The sequence below is a fragment of the Oikopleura dioica genome, unplaced genomic scaffold (assembly GCF_907165135.1).
Source record: "Oikopleura dioica unplaced genomic scaffold, OKI2018_I68_1.0, whole genome shotgun sequence".
NCBI lineage: Eukaryota > Metazoa > Chordata > Appendicularia > Copelata > Oikopleuridae > Oikopleura > Oikopleura dioica.
Window position 1 is genome coordinate 39,592 of NW_027649639.1, and position 12,593 is coordinate 52,184.

Consider the following 12,593-nt stretch of genomic DNA (forward strand, 5'->3'; position numbering starts at 1 on the left):
CAGAATTTCAGCTCCTCGTCGACGCTTTTTGTTGAATTGCTTATGGCGGAATCAAAGCTATCTTCGTCGTAGAAGTCTTGATAAATGATCATCTGGGACGACTTCAGTGTCGATTTCGCTCGTTGGATAAGATCTGGTGGCGCTTGCTCTCCGGATCGTATTTTCTTCACGACAGAATTTGAACTCTCTCTTCTGGTTCGGCTCCGTCTTTTCCAGCGTGTCTAGGAGTTCTGAATATTCGTTGTAGAAGAAAATTCGAGCCCTTAACTTACCTTTGCTCATTTTCTTTCTCAGTTCCTTGTCCCTTTTTTCTTTGATGCTCATCAAAGAAGAGCTTGGCGACGAGAACAGCGACTCCAATCGTGGCATGAGAGAAGAAGACAGTGATGACTTTGCGGATTGAGGGCATTTTGCACTGATACAGCTAACCGTTAAAAACGCTTGGGAATAAGGACTTGTTTGCTTGAAGCCCGGTACCTATTCTGCCAAATCTGGGAAACTGATAAATCAAAACTGCAGTTCGAAAGACGGGTTCGACAAAAGAATAAAGTTTGTTTTGTATTCAAATAAACATGCGTCTTTCACCTCATTTACAACTGCTCTTGACTAATTTTTTACCTCGAAAAAACAGGAGTTTTCTTCTTTGATTTCAAGATTTGCTTTTGTAAAATGAAAAAAAGTATATTTTCAAAATAACAGCTTGAAGAGAATGTCAGACGATCATTTGAGTACTTCTTCGTCCACGTGAGGAGAATTTGAATACTCAAAAATCACATCGACTAAACATTTTCAAAGTCATCGATTTGGTCTTCAACTAACGGAATTCTTGGCTTTTCAATTGAAAATCAGTCCCGCTGAGCATTTTGTTAATCACAATCAAGCATCTCATCTCATCAGAGAAAGAGCTCGAGGACGCGAGGATTCTGAAGCGGTAGCAAGAGCAGGCACTAGAGCCTTCGACCTCGCCTACATCATCATTCGCTTCTACGAGAAAGTCAACAAGGATATTTACGAGGACTTCTTGAATTTAAGCGAACTTGCAAGGTCTTAAATTCCTCCTAGAGCTGGAGCGTCTGACATGATATGATCTTTTCATGAAGCAATCCGTGTTCTACCGCTCAATCGGCGTCGACGAGGACTTCTGCAACTTCATGTTCAACTTAATGCGAGAAAAGCTGAACGAATACGCGAATGGGAAATCTAGCTGCCCTTGGACCGGCCGAAACAGCGAGTTTCCGAACAGCAAGCCGCAAGCATAACGACTCGTTATTAACGAGAATTCAATTCCTTTATTTGCAGAAAGATGAATTTAGTCTAAGATTTGAAAACTTCGTTTATTAGTTATTAAGAAGCAGGAGAGAACTCTTTGAATATTTCTTTCAGAACTGCTATCGCTGAACTTTAAATAGACGCTCTATTATAGACTCCACTATTTGAGTTCGCAAAATTGAAATTTGAAACTGTAATTTTACAAGAAAAATTGCGAACTGGCCTTGTGCTTCCGGCGAGGCAAATTTCCGCTGACTCTTCCAGATCTTGAATGCCTCCTTCAAATCCGGATCGTCACTTTCCGCGAAATCTTGTTCCTCCATTTGATCGTACTTTTCGCTAGCTTTGTCGAGCCCAAGCAGGAAGGACTCAAATTTGTGAAGTTTCTCCGCTCATCGCCTTTGAAACTCTTTCGCAATTTTCGCAATTTTCGCTTCTTGATTTTTGACTGTACCTATAAGAGGTTCTTTTGGATCGGCAAATTCCCCGCCATCGTCAAGTAGCCAAGCAATTGTGGACATGTTGTGCTCGGCTTTAAAGCCATATCTTGCATAGAGATTGATTATTTTCTTCAGAACATGGCCTCTCTTTTGTTGGTTACAGGCTAGAAAGGATAAAAAATTATAACCAAATAGGGAAAAACGAAAATCGTACCTAAATGAAGAGAACTGTGCTTTCCTTTTGCTTTGAAAGGCTTCTCTAGCATTTCTTGGTCATCTTTATATCGTTTAAAAGTTATCTTTGAACTTGAAAACGGTTTTCTTCCGATGACAGCAAGGTCGAGAATGCTCATATTGAATTCGAGCTCATCCGAAGCCGAGCCGCAAGGAAGCTGGTGAAAACGTGCGCTGAAGTCACGCTGGAAATTATTAAAAGGATTAAATTCTTTTACCTTGCGCGGTTCTCGTCTCGACCATGCTACGAGTCATCGAGCGCTCATTCTGCAACTCCGTGAACGCCTTGACTGCTTTTTCCGTCACCGATCGAAGTCGTTTTCGGGGTGGCGGGCAGCTTCGTTCGCAAAGGCCATTTACTTCCAACTTTTCTTCCCAGTATTTTCGCTGCTCCTCTAACTGAACGCTGTAGACTCTACAGTGTAGAGTTTCAATCACTCGGTTTGAATCTTTGCTTCCAAATCTTTCGAATTGTCCTTCGTCCCTACGATTTTCTCGGAGCTTTCGTTCGTAACCAGTCGATGGACGAAATAATCTCGAGCGTAGTCCCAAACTCGATTGTCGAAGATGTGTCCTAGAAATGCTCCTGAGCGTGCTCTTGTGTGCATCTCCCGCAGCTAATGTTTCCGCAAACGAGGCCTTATCCATAGATTTTCTTTTGAATTGCAAGAAAGACGTGCATACCCTTAGCTTTCCTGACTCGACGGAGTTTGCGTATATCGACAAACTGGGCAAGTGGAGTCTTCCTATTTTCAAACATTGAGAGTGGAAGGAATGATTGCAAAGAACGGTTGAAACGGACTTCACCGACTCGTCCATTCGCTCCAAACAAATCGTACAAGCAGGCAGCTCGGTGAGATTCGGTAATGGCCAGCCTGCGCTTTCTCCAGCGTGAAGCAGTTCCACTTTTCCCACATACGTGATTTACGAAAACCTTTATAACTTTTTATGTGACGGCTTTTCTTTACCTTGGCAAGTTTCTTCTAAGAGCGAGTTGAATTTCTGCCCAGTAATTGAGTGATAAAAAGTATCGGCACTTTGTTACTCGTCGAATTTTAAGAGAACCATGTACTGATTCAGAGACTGGTCGCGCACGATCTTGATGTGTTCTATTTTCTTGTCGTAATTTCCGAGTGAACGGAGCAGATCCTGCGTGTCTAGATCCACTGGAACATGTAGGAGCAGGAGCATGTCGCTAGGCCTTCCTCCGTGATGTTGAAGCCGTAGTTTGTCTTGTACAAGTGAATCAGCCCTTGAACTGATTTAAAAAGGAACTTGGGTTGGGAAAAGTTACCTTGGACAGATTCTATCGCAGCAAGACCGGACATGAACGGTTTTCGGTCGATGAGTTCGTTAGTCACTTTTTGCGATAGGTTCTGAGAGGGAAAAGATGTTGAAGATGAATTGCTTGAGTTTGAGTTACCTTGAGAGCGTCGGCGAAGGTAGATTCTACCTGAAAATCGACGGATTCGATTGAGTACTCGACGAATTGCCGAGATCAACGCATTTCTTGGGATTTTTCTCTGTCATTCGAGGACATGATATTGACTGCTGATTCTTTTCTACCTCGGCGGGCTTTCATAGGACTAGAAAGAAGCAAATGAAATGTGTGATGTGATAGAAACTTAAGTTGTTAGTTTCAAATCAGAAAATAAGAAAATGCATCTTCAAAACTTAACGGAAACTTACTTATCAGAGCATTCTCGGAGACTAAATAATTATGAAACTGATAATTATCTAATAACCTGGAAGATAAATACTTTTTCTAAATAAATTTACCTCAAATCAAAAGCGTCGTGCTGAAAACTCTCAAAAATAACGGCTCTTTCGATATTCTGCGCATTTTTGATTCCATGAAGAGGGTCGCATTTCACATCGTCCTCCACTTCTCCCTCCAAGTCTTCCAGATCTCCACGTCCGCCAAGCAACTCGCTCAACAAAATCGCCGTCTGGCCGTTTGTCCCAAAATAAATCGTGTCAGATTCAACTTCGCCGGAGGAGTCTTCTTCGAAATCATCTTCGCCGTCATCCAAAATTTCTAATTCTCATGGCAAGGTTGGCCTTTCTCTTTCGATGATTCCTTCCACAAAGCCGACGGAAAGCTCTCTTCTACCATCCTCAAGTTGATCGGCCAAAGGAGGACGCATCCAGTTGATTTCCTTCGAATGGCCGGCGCAGACGAGCGGGAGGATCCAGTACTCGATCGAGGTTATTTCTATCAACCTTTCTGAGTTTGAAAGGTGCTCCATTGTGAAGTCGATCGGCGCGCTTTTCGATAGTTGTTTCAGCTTCAGAAGGAGCTCATAGAGTAGCGTAAACCACGTTCCAGAGATCAGGATGCGAGTCTAAGTGGATCATTTGAAGCCTCTTTGCCCCCAATTGACATCGACGGCGACATCCGCCGAAAGGGCCGAAACCGGCGCGAACTTCTCAACAAGAAGTGAATCCCAGCCAAGAACCTCTCCATTTCCTCCGCTTAAAATATCTGGCAGACCAGGAAACCAATTGGTGCATTTGCAATTCTGAAATTCGTACAAACAGCATGCAGCTTTTTCTGTACTGGCAAAGTTTTTACTTTTCAAAGAAATTTCGGAAAAGCCGCTTTGCGGCTTCTTTTTGACTAAGGGGTAGTTCAGCTATAAATTTCAACTGTTTCAGAACCTGACTCAGGAATTCTTGTTTTTTTCGGAAAGGCGAGAGTTTGGAAAAAAAAATATACTTTTACGCCTTGTCCTTTTTCAAGTCTTCAATTTTCTCCTTTTTACGAAAAAAGACTGAGGAGCATTTTAGTCGGAGCGAAAGAAAAAGCCGCAAAAATAGCCCACAGCTTCAAATAAAACATTTTATCTCGAAATAAAAAGCCAATTCTAGCAGCTGAACATCCCCCTTTTTCTCCGGAAAGTGACAGGAGTGGGATTCGAACCCACGTCCCGGAAAAATCCGCGCTCTGGCCGCTGAGCTACCCTGTTTTATCACTTCCGGTGACAAAAGGGACTCTCTGCCGCTTGAATTCGGCTTTCTATTTTAGAATAACTGAGTCAGGGTCATTCAAAAGCTTTTAAAGCTTTTTTCCGAATGATTCCCCCATTTTTTAAAAGAGCTCGTTCCAAGGATCAGGAATCGTAGTGGATCATTTTTGGATGAAGAAGAAACATTCCGAGTGCACTTCAACGACTCTCAATTCCATCTTTGGCATTCTAAAAACAATATTTTCAAAAACTTTCTCGAAAGTTCATTCTTCGTTCATTTCCGCTTCTTCTTCAGAACCGTCAGAAATCTCGATAAGGGAGTCTTCGTCCGAGTCTTGCTCCGACTCCGAGTCTGAGTTTGGAATGATCGCCCGCGAAGAAGACTCTTTTTCGAGGAAGGGCGGCGGACTGTGATTATTTTGGAATCGGCCTCGCTTTTCGAGCTCTTCTGAAAACTATTTCATAAAAATTTCATAGCAGAATTCGAACCTGTTTCGTGGAAGGAGTCGCGTCTCTTGATCAAATTAACTTCCTTCATCAGCATTTTTCTTTCTGTTTTCCGATTTCGTGGCCGACCATGCTCTGCGCCTTGCTGTTGCCGTCGAAAAGATCGTCGTCCCGAGCGTTCTTTCGTAGTTTCCTTTGCAAAAATTATGTTGACTTGCTTTTCTCTGCTTCCTAAAGCTAAAATGTTTCGCTCCGCGCGCGGACCAATCAGCGCGCGCGGAGATTCCAAAAGCGAGAAAAAGAGAAAAGCCGAAAAATGGTGCTAAGGGATGAAAATGAAGAAAACAGTGAACTAGAGAACAAGAAATAAAAAGAAGGGGTTTTCTTCACTGATTATTTTTGATCTGCACTCGATTGAATGTGAAATTACTGTAGCAAGCTAACTGAAGCGATCTTTAGAATAAGGCCCAATCGGCCATTTGTCTGATGAGCGGCTGAGATGAGCGTGGCTAATCTCGTGAATGACTTCTTCAGGGCTGAAATGGAGGGGATCGCGAGCTAATCGACAACAACGACGAGAAAGGAACTCCAAGGAAAGACTCCTCGAAAAATCTAGCGCAACCGTTTCTTCCCCTCTCGCAAGCCAAGAAATACCAACTCGTAAAACAGCTGTTTCAGTCTTCGCAATCGTCGTCCGTCAAAAACATTCCGCTGGAGAAACGATTGTTGTAATTGGAGCTGGACCATCAGGAATTTCTACAGCCAGACAGTTTCATTATTTTGGATTCAATGTGAAGATTCTAGAGGCGAGGAAGAGGATAGGAGGACGAGTTCATGTTTGGGCACCTTAGGTTCGTTTGAGTGAAAAAGCTCACTTATCGTCCATTTTAAGGTAGCTGTAGGAGCAATGGTCATCAACGGCCGCCAAAACAACCCTATCATCACCATGAGTCGTCAAATCTACCACGATGTCCACATCCTCGGAAGCCAATGCGGCCTTTTGTCAAATCCGAATCGATGGCTCGTGGACCAGACTTGAGAATGGAGCATCATTTCAACACGATTTTGGACATTTTATCCGACTGGAGATTAGACAAGAAAAAGGACATTCCACTCATCGTCGCTCACAAAGAATGCGTCAGCCAAAGCGCGGAAAGATACTCAAAAACAGAAATGAAACTGCTCGACCTCCACATCAACAACTTGGAATACGCCTGTGGAGCGAGCCTTTCTAGCGTTTCAGCGCTCAATTGGGACCAGAACGAGCGTTTTCCGCAATTTGGCAGGGATCATGCGATCGTGACATACGGATTTTCTGATGTTTTGGAAGAATTGTCGAAACCGCTGAATACAGAGTTTGAAATTTTTCGGTTTACCGGTGGCGAGCATTGATCATTCTGGGGAAAAGGTGGTCGTCGAAACGACTCATCGGGAGAAAATTGAGGCGGATAGGATCGGATACAGAATACAATTTTCTAAAAAAGGTTGAAATAAGACTTTTGTATCCATTTCAAAAGTTCTTCGTGTCAATCCCACTCATGCTCGCTCTCATGAAAAAGAAAATCATCAAATTCACCCCCGACTTATCTCCGCGAAAATGGCGCGCTGTAGAAAACATCGGCGCCGGCCTGATAGAATAATGCCTCCTCCGCTTCGATTCAAAATGGTGGAGTTACATGATCGGTGGCGCTGATTTCTTTGGCTCCATCAGGCGTCGACGCTGATGATGAACACGATACGTCGGGGATTTTTAATGTGTTCTACGATATTCCATCGGCTGAGAGTGATCATTTTACGCTCATGTCGATCGCAGCTGGAGCTTCGCTTGATATTTATCATTCGATGAGTGATAAACAGCTCGTTTCCAGTGCGATGGCGACGCTTCAAGGCAAGAGTCAATTAACAAGCTCCTTTTTACTTGAATTGTCGCCATTTTGTGACTCTTAAAAGAAATCTTCAAAGAAAACACGAGCCCAGAGCCCCTGAGCTTCCACATTACACGCTGAGGAAAAGAAGAATACTCCCATATGAGTTATTCTTTTATCAAACTCGGTTCAACCGGAAAAGACTACGACAAAATGGCGGAACCAGCTTCCGATCGATTATTTTTCGATGGAGAAGCCACCAATCGGTACGTTTAAGCGCATCCCTCTATAAAAAATGTTTGATAGGTATTTCCCACATACAGTGACAGGAGTGACAGTCCCTACTTGTCCGGAGTTCGCGAAGCAGCGAGAATTTTCAAGCTAGAACACAAGAAACTCAACCCTGATTCGAAATTCTACGGCGACTCGATTTTCGAACAAACTTCTCTTCATCCCCAGGTAAAGAAATCATCCCTTTTCTTCCCTTATCGTTCTCTAAGAAGCGAAAGAGCGAGTCAATCAACCAAAAACCGCCTTCAAAGAAGATTAAACGACGAAAATCCGAGCCGATTCCGACCATGTAACCGACCATGTAAAATCTTGTTTCCTTATTTTTCATATTCACATGTTTTTTCTTCTTCCAAAGCTTTACCTTTTTCTCACTGCCTTCATTGTTCTTCTTTTTGCTGCAATATCTTTAATATATTTTCTTATGCTTGAATCAATGGTCAAAATATTGGTTAAGGAATTCGAAAATTTCGGCTATGGTCAATTTTTGGAGTTAAGAAGATTTGGAGTAAGCCAAAAGGAGCAACTTTATTTTCCGGAAAAATTCCAAATCGGAGCAAAATTTCAAAGCCGATTTTAAGGGTGTTGCAGAAATATTTAAGGGTATCTGAATAGCTCAAAAGAAAGCCCGGGCCCCGAGGCGCGTTTTTGCCGGGGTTTGAAAGGGCCGGGAGGCCCTTAACACTATTAAAATCGGCTTTGAAATTTTGCTCCGATTTGGAGTATTTCCGGAAAATATAATTGCTCCTTTTAGCTTACTCCAAATCTTCTTAACTCCAAAAATTGTGTCGAGCCGAAAATTTCAATTTTCAGATGAACTGACAGAGAAAAAGTGAAAGGGGATTAAAATGGCCCGATTTTCACATGTTTCAGGACTGATTATTTTCCTTCTAGCGCTGGTTTTTCTTTTTATAATCGACTTGCATATGCAAGGCCTACAGGTACAATGGTGTGTTAACTCTTTGCCCGAAGAGTCTTCAACTGCCAGAAGCCTCAAAGATCGCCTCTCCTTTTCCAACTCTCAAGAATCACCAGCTGTACTTCATGAAGAATTTGTCCAGTCGCTAGAAAATCCCATTGTGCGCCTTTCCAGTCTCTCCCGCTCCTCGCTGCAGAATTTTCCCTCTTTGAAATTCGTCCTCGCTTCACTCACCGCAAACGCTGCTTATAGGCTATGAAGTATAGCGATGTCGGAGAAGCGATGCTAGAGAATTTGATGGTTTCTATTGGCAGATTCGCAGGCAACTGCTCGAAATGTCTATTTCCGAAGCCTACTGGCTCGTACCACTGCTCCGTCTGTGCCAAATTCGTCATTTAGATGGGTAACCATTCTCTCTCAATTCATCCCTTTTGAACCTCTTCGCTTTAGACCACCACTTTCCCTGGATCAACAACTGCGTCTGCCATTTCAACCGGCGCTTCTTCTTGAACTTCTGCCTCTGGACGACGATCGGCTGCGGCTACTTCTCGCTGGTCGGCTATCCCTATCTTCGGCAAAATAAACCAAGAAGACGACGACAAAATCAGCAACCGTCAGCGCGCCAAAACGACCGGTCACTGCTCGTCCCGCTTTTGGATCTTGCGCGAAACCGGCAAAACCAGTTGTTACTTCTTGACCGGCGAGTGTGAAACCAATGGTCAATTGGCAATGATTGATCGAGCGAAGAGCACGCTGAATTCTCGACTTGATACTGGATTTGCGCTAAAGCCAAGAACGATGAGTGCGAAGAGTTCGATTCCACCGCGGCAAGCTTCAGCCAAACCACGACCTGTTACTACTTCAACTTCTGCGAGTCGATTTGGCGCATTTGCGAAGACTGGCGTGAGTAAAACTGAGAGAAAGCCTGGTGCAACAAAGAAAGAGGAAGCGAAGAAGGTGGTCCAGCCGACCTCTTCAAAGACGAAACCAGGTGTGATTCAGCCAAAGGTTGTCTCACGATTCGGCCAAGCTTCATCTTCTAGCAAGAAAGAAGTGCAGAAAGTTAAACCAGCGAGTAGTTCAGTAACTGCACCAGGGAAGAGCACGGCAGCGACGAATCCGAAGCCAAAGATTCCGACTTCGACGATGGAAAAGCCTGAAAAGTCGAAGCCGCTTACGGCCAAGGCAGCTGAAGTTACTGAGAGACTTTTGAGTAAGACGCCAAAAACGCCTCGCGATAAACCAGCAGAGTCTAAGACTCCTGCTTCTTCCTCTGCATCTTTGAAAGCGAAAACACCAGTGCGACCGAAGACTCCAGTGGCGAAAACGCCAGCTAAAACTTCTTGATTCAGCTTTTGACGACGAACTAATCAACCCAACGAGTAAAAAAGCAGTCTTCGTGTTCGAGCAAGTTGTCCCAGGATTAAAGACGAACGACAAATGCCAAGCCACATTTAACGTAACTACAGCTGAATTTAACAAGTCCTAAAAAGCTTTTTAAGGATGTCGCCTGGGAAGTTGCCGGAAAGGGCTTTGTCACCTCCGCCAATTTGACTAATGTTCAAGTCAAATAAGCGATCTGAAGAAAGACCGTCGATTCACTAGGCTGCTACTCAAAATACTTGATAGGGACAATTTGAAATTAATGATAATCACCTTTCTACTTTAAGAATTTTGATGAATCGAATCGTTTTTCGCCGAATCGTTCCTTTTGCTAGTTTATCCTCGATCCAGGTAAAAAGAACGATTGGATTCGAGGTGATTTTAAAGCGATTGAAAGCTCTTCTGGAACGAGAAGGAATCGAGAAATGTGTTGGCGAAAGATAGAAGCTACATAATCGAAGATTCCTCTGGAACGATTGAATATTGAAACTCGTACAAGAAAATGCGATTATTTGGGTATTTCGGCTGTCCTTACTGCGCCAATGTAAGGGCCTATGTTAAATTTCGGGGAATCGATAACAAAGACGTCGAAGTCAGCATTGGCAAGCCAGAGCTGAAGGGTGTCATTGAAAACTACTTACAAGGTAAATTGCTTGTTCCTTTTGGCAAAGAATAGTCATTTTTAGTGCCCGTCCTCGCCTTCTACAACAACAGCAGTAGCGAGCCCGACGCAGTAGTGAAGGACTCCGGAGCGATCGTCTCGACTCTGGAGCAAGTGCTCCGATTAGTGGCCGAGCCGATGAGCGAAATCGCCAAATAATACTTCGACGAAAAGGGTAAATTCATCAAGAGCAAGGTGCCGATCCTGACGAAAGATGGACAGATCCAGACAGTAAATTCGTTCAAGACGGAATTCTATATATCGAAGCTTTTGCAGTAATCAACTTGACTGAAGGGACGAGCGCTTGGGAGCAGTACGAACAGAGTCCCGAGCTGATGCAGTGGTACTACTCAGTCCAGCACGCGCTCGACACTCATCAGGGCATGCTCTAAGCACTGGCCCCACTGAATCACTTTTAGACTTGAAAAACCGTCCAAACTTCATTCTTCAAAAGATAACTAACCAAGGAATCAAGGCCCAAGCTTGTGAAATTACTAGATGTTTTCATTCGTCTTCATTTTAGAATGTCAAGCAATGTCACAAAAATCGTTGAAGAAAACAAGAAAAGCAGACACTACAGTCTTTCTCTCAGCGACAAGAGCATCACCCAACTGACGCAGATTTCTTCCGACTTCAGCCAACTGCAGCACCTCTCCGAGCTCATTCTCGCGCACAACGGCCTCAAACAGCTCGCTGCTTCGATCACAAACTTAAAGAATCTCAAACTGCTCAACTGCTTCAACAATGAGCTCGTCGAGCTTCCCGGAAACTTGTCGGAGGTGAATTCAAGAGCGCGATTCTTTTCTAGAAGCCCTTGTTTTAGCTGCAAGAGCTGAGTAATCTCAATTTGGGAATGAACAAGCTTCAGCGCCTGCCGAACAGCTTCCACAAACTCGCCAAGCTCGAAATACTCGACTTGACGTAAAACAACTTCAACGAAACAGTTTGCGAGCTCCTTTCTAAGGTAACTCTCAGTCAGTCGCGTTTTTCCTATTTTTGTAGTCGCTGCGCGCGTTGTACGTTTCCGACAACGACTTCCACAATCTTCCTTCAAAAGTGGCCCAATTTAAGAGACTTCAAATTCTTTGCGCAAGAGATAACGAGATAACGCTCATTCCGCCGGAAATCGCACTAATGGACAATTTGACAGAGCTTCATTTACAGGTACTTGATAACTTCGTTTAGAATCGTATTTCATTTGGATCTTGCAGGGCAATTTGCTGAGTCTACTTCCGCCGCAGCTTCCAGTGCTCGTCGGGAAGAAGCTCAAAATTCTGAGAGTGGAGAGGAACTAGTTCGTCCGACCGATCGAAGAAAACAGGAAAAAGGCCAACAAGCGCTGTAGATTATCTCCGCTCCGACCGTAAGACAGCTCTTCTTGATAGGCTTCCTTTGAGGCTCAAAGTTTGAGCGCAATTCAGAGTACTGCATCTTCTACAACCGCGAAGGAGGCGACCAGAACGCGAAGCCCTCTGCCGAGCGGCGCAAAGAGCGGGAGAAGAAGCGGCAAGTCACCCGCCCAGTCCAGGCTTGATCTGATTCTGTACCTTTTTTGCATGTTCTGTCTGGCAGCACTTCCAATATCCACCAGCGCTACTTTCATCGTCATCAAAAACTCCCTTCAGTGCACTGACCTCTCTCTCTTCTACGCTTGATCATTCTAACTGGCCAATTTAAGGGGTAGTCCTCGCTTTTGAAAAAATCGGAATTTTCAAATTTTCTTTGCAAATTCTGAAAACTCGTTAGAAGAGCTAAAAACTTTGTGTTGATCATTTTTTCAAAATATAAGAGGAAAAAACCCAAAATCGCACTTGAAAAATGAGATTTTGATGTAAAATTTCAAAAACTCGAAATTTTTGCCAATTTTATCCATAGATATAGCTTTATTTCGATTTTAAATTACCTCTAGATAATAAAGATAATAAATAAAATGTCTATTATTATGCTAATTTAGTATAAATCATCCTTAAAAACTTATTTTTCAAGATTTTGAGACCCAACCTTTGATTGATGGCATTACATTATGACTTTTCGGAATTTTTAATTTCCCTGAATTCAAACCTAGACGAAGGTATGAACTTTCAAAAAAATTAATAAGTTTAAATTTTTGAAACATCC

The 12,593-nt window shown here is 43.3% G+C and overlaps 3 protein-coding genes and 1 pseudogene across 3 annotated transcripts; 3 read left to right on the top strand and 1 right to left on the bottom strand.

Moving 5' to 3' along the window:
• Nucleotides 1-1,498: 1,498 nt before the first annotated feature.
• Nucleotides 1,499-2,113, bottom strand: LOC145710837 (uncharacterized). The gene is made up of 2 exons (XM_081788540.1): nt 1,924-2,113; nt 1,499-1,873 (listed from the first exon to the last, which is right to left on the bottom strand). The coding sequence occupies exons 1-2, from the start codon at nt 2,060-2,062 to the stop codon at nt 1,662-1,664; spliced, it is 351 nt and encodes a 116-aa protein (XP_081644666.1). The 5' UTR covers nt 2,063-2,113; the 3' UTR covers nt 1,499-1,661.
• Nucleotides 2,114-5,822: 3,709 nt separating this feature from the next.
• On the top strand, nt 5,823-7,808 carry LOC145710833 (lysine-specific histone demethylase 2-like). The gene is given in 8 exon segments (XM_081788538.1): nt 5,823-6,195; nt 6,252-6,389; nt 6,392-6,749; nt 7,071-7,247; nt 7,310-7,490; nt 7,531-7,558; nt 7,561-7,683; nt 7,725-7,808. Coding segments are annotated over 8 exon segments (1,404 nt in total). The 5' UTR covers nt 5,823-5,880.
• Nucleotides 7,809-10,099: 2,291 nt separating this feature from the next.
• LOC145710823 (prostaglandin E synthase 2-like) lies at nt 10,100-10,949 on the top strand. Its single transcript, XM_081788530.1, has 3 exons — nt 10,100-10,165; nt 10,212-10,458; nt 10,501-10,949. Exons 2-3 carry the CDS (start codon nt 10,317-10,319, stop codon nt 10,632-10,634), a joined length of 276 nt encoding a protein of 91 aa, XP_081644656.1. The 5' UTR covers nt 10,100-10,165; nt 10,212-10,316; the 3' UTR covers nt 10,635-10,949.
• Nucleotides 10,946-12,253, top strand: LOC145710825 (uncharacterized; annotated as a pseudogene).
• The last annotated feature ends 340 nt before the right edge of the window (nt 12,254-12,593 follow it).